The 14,878-nt window shown below is 42.6% G+C and overlaps 1 protein-coding gene across 1 annotated transcript in view; it reads left to right on the plus strand.

The window, feature by feature from the left end:
- ANO2 (anoctamin 2) overlaps nucleotides 1-14,878 on the plus strand; it is a gene marked incomplete at its 3' end in the record, with an annotated part of 170,124 nt that overhangs the window by 138,559 nt on the left and 16,687 nt on the right. The window contains exon 18 of the mRNA XM_079543930.1: nucleotides 2,788-2,936. Coding sequence (XP_079400056.1) covers nucleotides 2,788-2,936 — 149 coding nt within the window. The remainder of the gene's footprint in view (nucleotides 1-2,787; nucleotides 2,937-14,878) is intronic.

Below are 14,878 nucleotides of genomic sequence, written 5' to 3' on the forward strand. Positions count from 1 at the left end.
AAATGGAAAGTTTTTAAACTATTTATGGAATTCATGGATTCATTTTGTAAAACTAATATATTGGTTCTTAAACTAATCCCTATTTGCTAAACAAATCAACCTATATCAATCCCTCATTTTTTTCATTTTTCATTACAAACTGGCTCAGCTTTCTTTGATCTTCCAGGCACCTCTCCTGCCTTGGAAAGACCCCATTTTAAAATTTTAGTTTTCTCTCCAACCAATCTCAACCAATTAAGGGTTTTAGTGGCCCTAGTAAATACAAAAACCGATAGCGTCTACCGAATTTCAGTTTCGTCTCCAGCCCTGGAGGCTTCCAGTGCTAACTCTGAGAGATCGGGTTTCCTGGATCTCTGCAGATAAGGACATTCTCTCACTTCTAGTATATTCCTCCCCATCCCACAGGTAACACTGTTTTTAAAACAGTAGTTTGCAAGATCCTTGGGCCCAGGCTCTTCATCTCTGTGAGCATTCTGTTCACGAGCCGTGGGGGGCAGTGTTGGGGTTTCTCCTCACACTACTAATTTGTCTTGGCAAACTGCAACCAATCACAACAACCTAAATACACAATAATTGAAATACACTTTATACTGGACAATTGTCCCTCCCCAAATTGCTAGATAATGGAGTCCGCCGGCTCCCTCAAGGCACTATTGTACACTGAATTCCTACAAGGATAACCCATAACCAATATCCCCTAGCAAGATGGGAACTTTACTTTTTTTTTCTTTTTTTCTTTTTTCTTTTTTTTCCCCACAGATTCCAAGTTTCCACAAATAATTTTAATCATTTCTCCAATCCATCAATTGTTACAATTTTCAACAAATTTCCTCTGCAATTTCCACAACCGACTCCACCATGTCTGGAATGTTTGGAATGTACAAATTGCCTTCACACACTGCTGCAGCTACAAAAGTAAAAAGCAAAGCTTAACAGACTGCAGATCTACCACATACACACAGCATGGAGAGACAAAAAATGAAAAGGTCAGCGCCGTTATAGTAATACTCACATACAAAATTACAATACCAGCAACCATAGTGCAACACATTTATCAATAAATGACCAATAAATGAAGCTTTCCAGTTTCCCTTTGGGGCCTTGAATCTCTCAAGTGCCAACTCACCACATTACTTTTGGGAAGACGTACAGCCTGGGTGATACTTCTCTCAAGCACTCCTCTTAATAGGGACTAGCACCCCATTTCTCTGGAGGAGCTTCTCTCAAGCACTCCCTTACTATGTTACTTCTGGCAAACATGAAACCTGTCCTGCAATACCTGGGATGTCTCCCTATTGGCATGTGAAGTACCTATTCAGGAGTAACCCTTTACCATTCCTCTCCATACATGATAGAGATTACTGTCATACTTCATCAGAGGCAGTTAAAAAAAAAGGAGAGTTTTACCATGTTCAAGGGAACCTGCATCCAGACCCAACAGAGCTGGGATAAGTGGGATCTCCTCAGTAATCACTCGAGTAATCCCATCATCTCTCAGAATATCAGATTTATCAAAGCAAGTCTCATGGCCTAAATAGTCAAAGCCCAGTTCATGACACATCTCCTTTAAAAATTCACTGATTTACTCATTCTTCAGACATTTCCCTCCCTGTAAAATCAATATATATAGGTGTTATAAATAAGAAATATACAAGACAGTTTGGAAGAGCAGGATATTACACCAAAAATAAAAATAGATAGAGGGCCCTGAACTGGGATCCTCTCTGGTGGAGCGACCAATGTTTCTTATGGTGCATCACTGTGATATGCCTCTGGGAATAGGATCTTCTGAAGTTCTTTTAATGATGATGAAGTCAGACAACTCTGGCTGAAGTAGGCGACCTATCACACCACTGTTTTTGCTTGGGCCACCCCTGTCTTAGGAAGGTGGGTCAGATCTTCACCCACCCCTGAATTGGCAGAGTGGTCTTAAGTAAAACTTCAGCCATTTGAGTTGTCAGCTCTACTGCCTGTAATGCAGAGTAGGCAGCCAATTGCTGTTTTTTTCAGTCATACTGTATCTTTCTTCTGCTCCGTTGCAGACCAGAAACCCATGGGGGTCCGAACAGACCTCTGGCATTGCCACAGGCTCCAGCCAAAGCCATCCTGAGTGACGTGAACGTCCAACTCGGCTGGGAGGGTAGGAGCAAATACACCCAATGCCTGGGTTTGGTTAACTGCCAGTTTCGCCTGTTGGAAAGTGTCCTGTTCTGTTTTCCCCCAGTCCCATAGCTGACCCTTTTTTAATTTTTATTTTTTTGAGTCTGTACAGAGATATACATTCAGTCATTTTGACCACAACTATACGGAATTTTCCAAATTTCATGTTGAGAGAAAAGTGCACCTGTGCAACATATGAAGTATGAAGATTTCACATTACCTTCCAGGATTTTTGTTGCCTGTTTTTCCTTCTTGAAGGAGATGTACATTACTAACTACTACTATTATTTAAGACCAAGGTGCTTAAGCTTCAGAAATACACTTGTTCAATACGTATCTAGAGACAAGTCATTACTATGAAGTACGGGGTTCAACTTTATCATAGCATATTATGGTGTTGTAACTTTCTTCTGATACAGGAACACAGCAACCACTTCATTCAGCATCCTGTTAACTGGCAATAAGCAGCAGCTTAGGAGAAGCTGCAAAGCAAGCCTTTGTGGCACCAAAGCAACGTGATATTCATTTTATGTTCTAGTACAAAGATTTAGGACAGATCATATTGGGGAAATAAAAAAAAAATAAAAATAAAGGAAAAAAGATTTGGCCTTACCTTTTGCTCCTCAGGAAATTAAAGAAGCTTTTCAGGAAGATGAAGGATGAAAGAACTAAACCAAAGGAAATGGACACCAACCAACCAAAGGACCCTCAGCAGTGGGATCTTGACTACAGATTGGAACCTTTCACTGGGCTGACTCCAGAATACATGGAAATGAGTAAGACTTCTGAATTCCCTTTCTGCAACAATAGTTTTTTTCATAGGACTAACAAGCATATATTGCATGACTGCCATGACTTTGTATGATAAAAGAAAGAACACCAAAATACTTCTGTAGCTTTTCATGGAAGATAGCAGGGGTATGAGACTACTGAATTACCAACATAGAAGCAATGATAAGTCCTAGCATCTGTTACTACTTCTGTTGTCAAAGAGTCTGGTGTTACCAGCTGGAAGTTCTATCACAGAATGGCTGTGGTTGGAAGGGACCCCCCCCAGACCACATAACCCAGCTCCTGTTGACAGCTTGGTCAGCTGAAGCAGGTTTTCCAGGGCCTTGTCCAGCTTGGTTTTCAATGTTTCCAGGAATGTATATTGTACATGTTACCTGGACAACCTGTTCTAGTGTTTGATCACCCTTATACTCGACATGTTTCTGGCCTAGTCTAGACTAGGTCTGTGACTAATGGGGTGGGGAGATCCATGGGAAAAGGAATTGGGAAAATGTAGGAAGATAGGCCTAGAAACAAAACAGTGGTAACAAGCTAAAGGAGAAAAGTATGTTAATAAATAAGATCTGGAATGGGAGATAACACAATATAATAGGAATTGAAGCTAACAAATCAGTTAAATGAGAGAGTCTGTAAAACTGAAGGTCTTTCCCCAGTGCTGAAGGCGAGATGGCAAGGGAGCACACAACACGGTGACAAGCAGCAAATTACAAAAAAGTCTCAAGACTACCAGTAACTTTTATCTTTCCCTCCAAAAGGAGAAAGAACAGTGAAGTCTTCTGGGAGCTGTAGTTCTTATCTTCTGAGACAGGTACACAGAACTGTCAAAAATCCATGGAACTGTAGTATTAACTCTTTAACTTTCAGTGCACTACATGATGTTATGCTGTGGAGTACTGATAACTAAAATCATAAAACCACGACACTACTAAAACAGTCTTTTCCTTATGTTTAACTTGAATTTCCTCTATTTTAGTTTGATCCCGTTATCTTCCTTTCTTTCACTTGGCACCTCTGAGAAGGGTCTAGCACTATCTTTTTCAATGGTCCCACTGAATATTTGAATTCATTGATGAGACCCCCAAGCCTTCTTGTGAAATAACAGTCCCAGCTATGTAAACTTCTTGTGCATTAAATCCTTTGATCCACCAGTCATTTTAGCACCTCTTTATTGAATTCACTGCAGCATGTCAATATCTTTCTCTACTGGGGAGCACAGAAAAGGAAACAATATTTCAAGTGTGTTCACAGTTGTGCTGAGGAGAAGGATTCCTTCTCTTGATCACCTAGCAAGGCTCTTCCTAATCATCTCACTCCAATTTATAGGGGGAGAGGAGGTTCTTTGAAATACACATACATCCAAGGTGAGATTAAGAAACACCAGTTCAAATGTTAGTCTGATGAATCCTATGTTAGTTATTACGAATCCTAGTCATTCAAGGAGATGGGAAAGGGAAGAAGGATGATAGAAAGGATAGGAAATAGAAGCAAGGAGTCTTTGTAGGAAACAAGAGGGAGATAGTCACCACCACAGGTCCAGCATGGTTTGAAGTTCAAGTCATTGATCTCACGAACTCATCTGGTTACCGCGGGGGGATAGGAGAAAAGCCAGGAAGCTTCACAGCAAGCAGGCCCTGGGCTAGGCCAACTCCTTCTCAATAGGGCTGCTTTCTAGGAGTTATTTCCCAGTCTGTGCTCATCTCTAGGATTGCCTTGACCCAAGTGCAACATCTTGCACTTTGCCTTATTGAACCTCATTAAGTTCTCGTGGGCTCACTTTTCAAATCTGTCCAGATTCTTCTGAGTGGCTTTCTTTCTATTGTACTGACTAAATTACTCAGCTTGGTGTCATCGCCAAACTCGCTGAGGGTACACTCAAGCCTACAGTCTAAATAATTGATAAAGATGTTGAAGATCACCAGTTCCAAGATGGATCCCTGAGGGACACTGCATGTGACCAGCCTCCACCCAGAGGTAGAGCCACTGGCAACAACTCTCTGGCTGACCATCCAGCCAATTCATTATCCACTGAACAGTCCACCCTTCAAATCTGTATCTTTCCAATTTAGAAGTAAAGATGTGGCGTGGCACTATGTCAGAGGCTTGCACAAGTTCCAGTACAGGATGCCACTTGCTCTTCCATGGTCCAATGATGCTGTCACTCCATTATAGAATGTCACCAGATTTGTGAGTCATGATGTGCCCTTGGTGAAGTCTTTCTGGTTGTCTCAGATCACTTCTCATCTCTCATGTGCCTTAGCATCTCTTCCAGGAGGATCTGCTCCATGATGTCCTCAGGTACAGACATTCACCAGCCTGTACTTTCCCCAGTTCTCCTTTCTCCTTTTCTTAAAAATGGGAGTGATATTTCCCTTTTTGCAGTCACTAGGGACTTCACCAGCCAACCACAACTTTTCAGATGTGATGGAGAGTGAGTTGGCAACCACATCAGCAAAATCCACCAGGAAACTTGGGATGCATATCAATTGGCCCCATAGACTTGTACACATTCAGCCTCATGAGGTGATCACAGACTTGCTCTGCTCTTTTACTGGAAGGGATTTTTTACTCCCTCAACACCCCTTTGGAAGTTCAGGAACTTCTGTTCATTTTTGTGAAAGGACACCCCCTCTGTAAGAAACTTGAACTCTGGTTGTGGATTCTCTTCGCTTTCCCTTATGAAACAATTACCCTTGAGAAGGTGCTACTTTGAGTGATGACGTTTGGAGCAATTCCATGATGTGCTTTGCAGTACAAGAACAAAGAAGTTTTTGATATAAGTCTCTCACTTCTGTTTTGTAATGGCCATTTCAAACCTGCTGGGATTTTATTTTATTCTTACTTATAATATTAAGAAACCTGAGCATCTTTGGTTAGCTTTTTTTATCTATCTATCTATCTATCTATCTATTTATCTATTTATCTATCTATCTATTTATTTATTTATTTATTTATTTATGTCTACTTAAAGTAATAGAAATAATGTTTGTTTTGTTTTTTAAATCTCCCAAATTTTCATGTGGAGAAATGTGGTTCTGCTTTTGTTCTCTGGACTTTTTTTCTATCAAATTGCATTCACAGTACTCCATTTCAAAAAAATTACAAGCACCACTCCACTAAAGCAAAAGGCAGTGTGATGGATAGTGGGATCACAAAAGTTGGTGCTTTTGTGATTAATCTGTTAACAGTAAACATTAAGAACAGCAAACATAGAAGAAGAATCAGAAGTTTCCGTCTTAAAGCTAGTCTATGCTCATGTGTCCCAGGAGAATTACCTTCCAGTTCATGCAGTTCACAAGGCAACTTAATGCTGCAGTAAAGAATGCTCAGCTTTTTAAATGTTCTGTTGGACTTGGTTGTTTAATATCACAGAATCACAGAATCACAGAATCACCCGGGTTGGAAGGGACCTCAAGGATCATGTAGTTCCAACCCCCCTGCCTAGCAGGGCCACCAAACATACACATTTAGACCAGGTTGCCCAGGACCCCGTCCAACCTGGCCTTGAACACGTCCAAGGACGGGGCATCCACAACCTCCCTGGGCAGCCCGTTCCAGGGCCTAACCACTCTCCTTGTAAAGAACTTCCCCCTAACGTCCAACCTAAATCTTCCCTCCTTCAACTTGGATCCATTTCCCCTAGTCCTGCTATTGTCAGCCCTTTTGAAGAGTTTACTCCCCTCCTGGGTGTAGGTTCCCTTCAGGTATTGATAGGCTGCAATAAGGTCGCCCCGCAGCCTTCTCTTCTCCAGGCTGAACAAGCCCAACTCCCTCAGCCTGTCCTCATAGGGGAGGTGCTCCAGCCCCCTGATCATCTTAGTCGCCCTCCTCTGGACCCTTTCCAAAATCTCCATGTCTTTCTTGTACTGAGGGCTCCACACCTGGACACAGTACTCCAGATGGGGCCTCACAAGAGCCGAGTAGAGAGGGACAATCACCTCCCTGTCCCTGCTGACCACCCCTCTCCTGATGGAGCCCAGGATCCCATTTGCCTTTCGAGCTGCCAGAGCGCACTGCTGGCTCATGTTAAGTCTCTCATCCATCAGGACCCCCAGGTCCTTCTCTGCCGAGCTGCTCTCAAGGACCACTCCTCCCAGCCTGTACAGGTGCCTGGGGTTCTTCCGGCCCAAATGCAAAACCTTGCACTTTGCCGTGTTGAACCTCATTAGGTTCACCCGAGCCCAGCTTTCCAGCCTGTCGAGGTCCCTCTGAATGGCATCACTTCCTTCCACCGTATCAACCGCACCACTCAGCTTGGTGTCGTCAGCAAACTTGCTGAGGGTGCACTCAATCCCCTCATCGATGTCATTAATAAAGATGTTAAAGAGCACCGGTCCCAAGACAGACCCTTGGGGGACACCACTTGTTACCGGCCTCCACCTGGACATAGAGCCATTGACCACCACCCTCTGTCTGCGGCCTTTCAACCAATTGCTTATCCATCGGGTCGTCCACCCATCAAATCCACTTCCCTCCAATTTGGAGATGAGGATGTGGTGGGGGACCATGTCAAAGGCCTTGCTCAGGTCCAGGAAAATGACATCGGTCGCCTTCCCTTCGTCCACCAATGCCGTCACTCCATCATAGAAGGCCACAAGATTAGTTAGGCATGACCTTCCTTTGGTGAAGCCATGCTGGCTGTCTCGGATCACATGCTCATTCTTTATGTGATCGAGCATGTTGTCCAGGAGGATCTGTTCCATGATCTTCCCAGGCACGGAGGTGAGACTCACCGGCCTGTAGTTCCCCGGGTCCTCCCTGCTCCCCTTCTTGTATATGGGAGTGACGTGACCCTTCCTCCAGTCGTCCGGGACCTCACCTGACAGCCACGACTTCTCAAATATGATGGAGAGCGGCTCGGCAACCACCTCAGCCAGCTCCTTCAGGACCCTGGGATGCACGCCATCCGGCCCCATAGACTTGTATTCATTCAGTCTAAGGAGGCACTGTCGGACTTGCTCTGCCCTTACAGTGGGGAGGGATTTACCTCCTTGGTCCCCACATAGAGGTTTGGGGATGCAGGGCTCAGGGACGTGAAAAAGACTAGAATCCTGGCCACCAGTGAAGACCGAGGTGAAGAACTCATTCAGCACCTCAGCTTTTCATCTGTTGAAGCCAGTTCTCCTTTTAAATTTACCAAAGTAGGTACACCCGTTTTGGCCTGTCTCTTCTGGCCAATGTACCTGTAGAAGGTTTTCTTATTGTTTTTCATGTCCCTTGCCAAGTTCAGTTCTGCCTGCGCCTTGGCTTCCCTGATCCCACGTCTGCAAGTCCGGACAGCATCCCTGTACTCTTCCCAGGTGACACAGCCTTGTTTCCAGAGCTTGTACACCCCTTTCTTCGCCCTCAGTTCTCTCAGCAGGTCCTTGCTGAGCCATGCCGGTTTCCTACCTCGCCTGCCCTCTTTCTTATTCAGAGGAATGGAGACCTCTTGTGCTTCCAGGAGGGCATCCTTGAAGAGCAGCCAGCTCTCCTCAACATCCTTGTCTTTGAGGGCAGCGCGCCAGGGGATCTTGGCCAGCAATCCATTGAGTAGCTTGAAGTCTGCTCTTCTAAAGTTCAGTGTCCTGATCCTGCTCTTTGCCAGGCCCACATCGCTTGAGATCACAAACTCAACCAGGGCGTGGTCGCTGGAGCCCAGGCAGCCACCAATCTTGACACCTTTGATGATCTCCTCAGCGTTGGTGAGCAGCAGGTCCAGCAACGCTTCACCTCTAGTCGGTCTGTCCAATACCTGAACCAGAAAGCTATCGTCAATGGATTCCAAGAGCCTTCTTGAGCTCTTGCAGCTCGCCGTGTGGTTTTCCCAGCACATGTCCGGATGGTTGAAGTCCCCCACCAGGACAAGAGCCCGTGAGCCAGACATCTCACGCTATAATATAATATAATATCATTCTAAATTAAATCAGTCACAGGTGATCCTGTTCCTTAGGACTTCCACTTCCAGCTATCCCTAGGCCAGCATACCTCTACCACTTCAGTAGTGACCTACCACCCAAAGCCAGACGAACGTGTCTGCCTATAGAAAGGTTTCCTGTCATTTGCACTATATGTTATCAGCAGGGTGGTAACTTCTCCAGACTGTCAACTTCTCAACTTTCCTCCATGTTCAAAAAAAGACACGTTAGTTTGCTGAGAGCTCTTTCTGCTCCAGAAGGACATACTCAGAGTAGTATGACCACTTGTCATTTTACTTTTTTAGTCAGAAAAGTGTGTATATTGAGGCTTCAGGCTAGCAGCATGTAGCACTAGGATGTTTTGTGGCCATGAATAAAGGCTCAATCCATAGCATTAAAACAATAATTAAGTAGAGAGCTAGGGCAAATCCAGGAAAATGAGTTCAAAATCTATTTCCAATTCATAAACTGAAGCACAAGTTTTCCTTAAGAATTGTGTTACAATAGGTTGGAACCACTTGACTGAAAGTCAGTAGCTGCAGTGTGGAACAAAGGCACAGGAGAAAATTCAGGACAGACAGTAAAAGGAATGATGGTCTCATGGATTCTGATTATTGCATAAAATTTATTTCAACAATTATTATTCATGAAATTGAAACATCAAACAGAGCAAGTCCATGGAAGTCAAGAACATGACTTTGATTTAACATACAGCAAGCAAGAAATTGAGACTAAGGCACGTAGCTTTTAAAGTAGAAATCATAAATCTGAAAAACAAATAAGAAGTAAACTGCAAAGTCTGCAAGTAAATTTCCGTTGCCTTCACTGGCATTTTACACATGCTAGTAGTGTGGGAGGAAGAGGCCAATGTTTAATGGCAAATAAACTCTGCTTTCCTTGGAGAATGCTCTTGTGGGTCTTTCTTCAGTACTCTGAATCTGACTTCACTCAGCATACTGTACTGATCTTCCTTCTTAAACAGACCTTATTAATCAATAGTAGTTTCGATTTGCACTAGTGAAATTTTTGATGATCATTTGTTTTGGTACTATTAACTGATATATATCTTTTTTAGCAGACACTCTTGAGCAGAAACTCTGAATGTTTGAGTGATCTGAAAATTTTGTGCAATGAGTCCTGAAATGTAAATTGCCACTGTTAACATGTCAGATTTTTAATGAGTACTTTCCATTGCTGAAACTCTGAAATGACTTTTTACACAGTCCAATATTTCAGACTCCCAAAGTACGCAGCATGTATAGCAATTTTCCCATTCAGCTGGCACTAAGTTCACAAAAGTAGCCTACAATATTAGGAGCTGGCAAGAAGTTGATATTTAGAGAAGCAATAAGCATTGCTAATGAAATAACTTCAGAAAGACCTGTCCTAAACCATCTGAATGATGCTTATGAATGTGTGAAGTTTACACTGTATTGACTTTTCTCTTGAGAAGAAACTGACATTAGCAATGATTTTCAGATTCTTACTTACTCTTCTCCAGTCTCTAAGAGCCCAGGGTGTGTAAGGCAATTAAATGAAAGCATATTTTTCTCAGAGATATAATAAAGAGTTTCATCATCTGACTGCTGTTAAAAAGCAGTTGGGCAAAACTCTTTTTTGAATTCTAAGAACCAAATGATCAGATCCAGTGTCTATAGCAAATGACTACCATAAGGAAGGTTTGGAAGAACTTTCCCTACAGCAGGAAAAGCCATCAAACAGGCAACATGTGAAGCAGTAAAAGGGAAAAAAAAAAAAAAAAAAAAAGAATAATTGAAGAGGAACTTACATATTTCTATGATCTCTGTAATGAGTATGGATTTGAAAATACCAGCTCATTCTGTTGTGTCTAGACTTGCCATATATATGTTTACTAAAGAGTAGTAAATGACATTATTTCTTAATTTCTCAGCCAGGCTTGGTTGAAAAATTTCTTCTTAGAAACTTACTCCATTCTTTACTTAGCGTAACACGTAGTTCTATGACATATCATTGATAAAGAAATGAGGAAAAGGGAAAACAATTATAAGCAATTAACTTCATTCAGGTTAAGTTCTGATACAAAAAAAAAAAAAAAAAAAAAAAAAAAAGCAAAGAGTTTACCCATGCTACTCAGTGTGTAAATGAAGTAGAACCTGAGTGATATTCACTGTGAGAGATTTTATACTGGGACTGATTCTTACACACACAAAAAAAATAACCAACAATCTGCATTCTTAATCTTATCTTGGAAGCCACTTTAGAGGGACAGTGTTTGCTGTGTCTTTCTTTGTTGGGATTCAGCTCCATTTAGGTCCTGTGTACAGGTGATTAGTTTCCATGAAAAGTGGTCTTCTGAGAATTGCTCTGATCTGGGAGACTTCTCTTAATGCTGTTTGTCTCAGGGTCCAACCAGCCTAAGCCTAAATGAAACACTGTGTATATGGCATCAGATGTTGGGAATGCTGTTCCATATATATTGGCTCTAAGGCCTTTACTTATTTCATGAATAAGATTGACAGTGAAGGTGTCTTGTCCTTGACACTAGCAGTCTGGATTTTTTCTCTGATCAGAAATAAAGCCCATGTCATTTGACCACACATCTAGTGCTCTGTTTTGAGGAGAAGGTTTTAGTTCCCTTGTCCTCAAGTTTCCCTATATACAACTCTCAATTTGCTCACTAGGTTTTGACATGAAATGGGGTCATATTCATCTTTGTAGTCCTTCAATCTGGCCTACAGGGAGGAAATCCACGAAAAAAAGCTGGATGTACAGAAGTTCATCTTCTTACACTGGTCTTTATAACCTTTATAACCAAAGCATATGAGAATAATCACCCAAGTCAAGCAAGGCTCCAATGAGTGATCATAGGATTATACGTGACTACTAGAAGAGCTTGCATGGAGACCTTGCAATAGGTATAAAGATAAATGTAATATGGATATTCCATGTACTCATGTATTCAGGTACTCTGGCCAAAAATAGGATGTCTTGACATCAGCAGTCATTGGTGGAAATCTTTATAAGTGTGATAGAAGTGGTGTAAATTGTTCTGTTGTAACTGAGCAGGTGCCTGCAGAATTCCAGATTGCTACTATTAGGTGGTTGGAATACTGAAGAGATTTTAAGAGGGCCACACAGATACTGCTGGCAGAATTTTCAGTGACTTTTCAATAGAAATTTTTAAGCAGTTATACAGAAGACCTTTGCACACCTTGAATATTCTTTTATGAACTTGAAAAAAAAAAAAAGATAAAAAACTGAGTTTCCCCAGGCAGTGAATAAAAAGGGCTGCAAGCTTCATCAAAGCAAATGTGTGTGGCTTATATTCGAAACATTGCAAATGGCTTTTTTGTAGTTGTTTTTAATTGAATCCTTCCAGTTCTATTCCAGCTAAATTCACATAAAACCAAATAAGGCATACTTTAGCACTGCGTATTTTTGTAAGCATTTCACAGTTTTTTGGGAGATATTACTCTAACATGTTTTTATTTCTTTGATACTTAATTTTCCTGATTATGAATACAAAATATTCAGGAAAGTATGATTTCAAGGGTAGAACGGTCATATGCTTTGAAAAGACTCTGTGTTAGTGCATAGAATTGCAGAATCATTAAGGTTGGAAAAGACAACTAAGATCACATAGTCCAACGATGAACTGATCACAGCTGTGCCCACTAAACCATGTCACTCAGTGCCAGATCTACACTTTTCTTGAAAATCTTAGGGAATGGTGACCCTACCACCTCCACAGACAGCCCATTCCAATACCTCACCACTCTTTCTGAGAATAAATTTTTCCTATTATCTAAAATGAATCTACTTTGGTGTAACTTAAAGCCCTTAGTGCTGATTGTATTGCTAACTAACAGGGAAAAGAGGCTGACCCCACCTTACAAACTCCTTTCAGGTAGGTGTAGAGAGCTGTGTCTCTGTTGAGTTTACTCTTCAGACTAAACAATCCCAGTTCCTTCACCTCCTCCTCATAAGACTTGTGTTCCAGATCCTTCACCGGCTTCACTGTCCTTCTTCAGGGCCCCAGTATTTTTCTTGTGCCACGAGACACAAAACCAAACACTACTTGAAGTGTGGCCTCAGCAGTGCTGAGGAAAGAAGGACAATCACCTCCCTGCTGACTACACTATTTCTGATACAAGTCAGGATGCCATTGGCATTCTCGAAAACTTGGGCATGCTGCTGGCTCATGTTCAGCTGGCTGTCAGTTAACACCTCAGATCATTTTCCTTCACGCAGTCTTCCTGCTGATTTTCCCAAAGCCTGTAGCATTGCATGGGATTGCTGTGACCAAAATGCAGGACTTGGCACTTGCTTTTGTTAAATCTCATACAATTGGCCTCAGCCTATTGATCCAGCCTATACAAGCCCCTCTGTAAGACCTTCCTACCCTCAGGCAGATCAAAACTTTTTCCTAATTGGATGTAATCTGCAAACAAGTGAGGGTGCACTCAATCCTCTCTTCCAGATTGTCAATAGTGATATTGTATAGGGCCAGCTCCAGACACAACCCCTGAGGAACATCACTGGTGACTGGTTGCCAGCTGTGTTTAGCTCTGTTCACTACCATTTTCTGGATTATCAGTTAAGATGAAGTGTCCCAGAAGAGCAAGGGCAACCAATCACCTGAGTTATGTCAACTGCTAGAAGAACACTTTGTCTGTCTCTTCATCCTGGTTGGACAGTGTATGAGAACTGCTGAATCATGGCTTGAACCTCTAATTCATCACCTGAGGCGAGCAAAGAGTCAGCCACAAGAACACAGGAGCAATGAATCAGCCATGGGAAGGCAATTCATCTGTGCTGCTAGAAGGGGTGGAGCCAGGCTCCACCTCTCCTAGACCCATTTAAGAGCTGACTACCAGTAGGGAAGAATCTCTGCTAGAAATCTGCTTGCTGGAGTTTCATAAGCAAGCCCAGGATGTGGGTAAGTGTCCTATTATTCTCTTTGTGTTATTATAATCTGCTTTGCCTAACTCTCTTGTTTATTTCATAATTACAACATCTCAATATTCATTGATTATGCGCTTGGCGAGTCAGGCAGGAGAGCAATAGCATGCCATCCTTCCACTGAGACAATCTGGTTTCATGAGGGGGATAGTTAGAGCAGCCAATGGGCAGAACTGCAAGCTGTGTGGATGGTTATAACCAAGGAACCTAATGATGGCATGCTGAATATCTGTACAGATAGTTGGGCTGTGTACTAGGGGCTCACTATATGGATTACACAGTGGGCCACCCAGGAATGAACTATCCATGCCCAACCAATCTGGGGCAAAGACATGTCGTTAGACCTATGGAATACACAGTCAAACACAGGATTATACATATCCACCATATTTCTGGTCATCAGCTCCTACAGCCACTGGGAAATGATGACGCTGACACGCTGGCCTGAGTTCAATGGATTGAATATTCACCATCTAAGAACATCACCCATTGGTTACATGGCCCATATTCTTTTATGGGCCAGTACTCGATGATGTTACTGGAGGCATGTGGTTGTGAGGTGCACATCCGTCCTATGCTCCACCAATCCCACTTAGACCATCACTGGGTATTGCACGTGATCTGACAATAACATTGGAACACTTTGATGGCATTTGGCTCCTTCCAATGATCCTAAAGGCTCAAAGACTCACGGGGAATAATACAGATGTTTCAGAGGTACCAGGAGGGGAAGGTCTCGGTCTCATCCAAGGCAAGATACAGGTTGTATTTCTATACTGGGTCAATACTATCCTGGCTTGTACTGGGGCATGTCCTCGCTGCCTGTACCACACCTTCTGGCCAGATGTCTGCAGCTGCATAACTATATCAGTCACCAAAGGGGGTGTCCTGATCTGCCCCTGGGACATGATGGGGGTCCCTTTAGCAATGAAGATTGGAGTGTTGACCATAATATAAGTAGGCTGTGTACATATTACTGGAGGGACTACTGAGCCTCCCACCTCTAATAATCTCCCCCAAGGTGCAAGTTGGCCACACCACTTGGGTCCTACCTGCACCTTCCAAGGCCGTTTTATTCTATGGGTACC

This window comes from Tetrao urogallus, assembly GCF_951394365.1.
Source record: "Tetrao urogallus genome assembly, chromosome: 1".
NCBI classification, from domain to species: Eukaryota; Metazoa; Chordata; class Aves; order Galliformes; family Phasianidae; genus Tetrao; species Tetrao urogallus.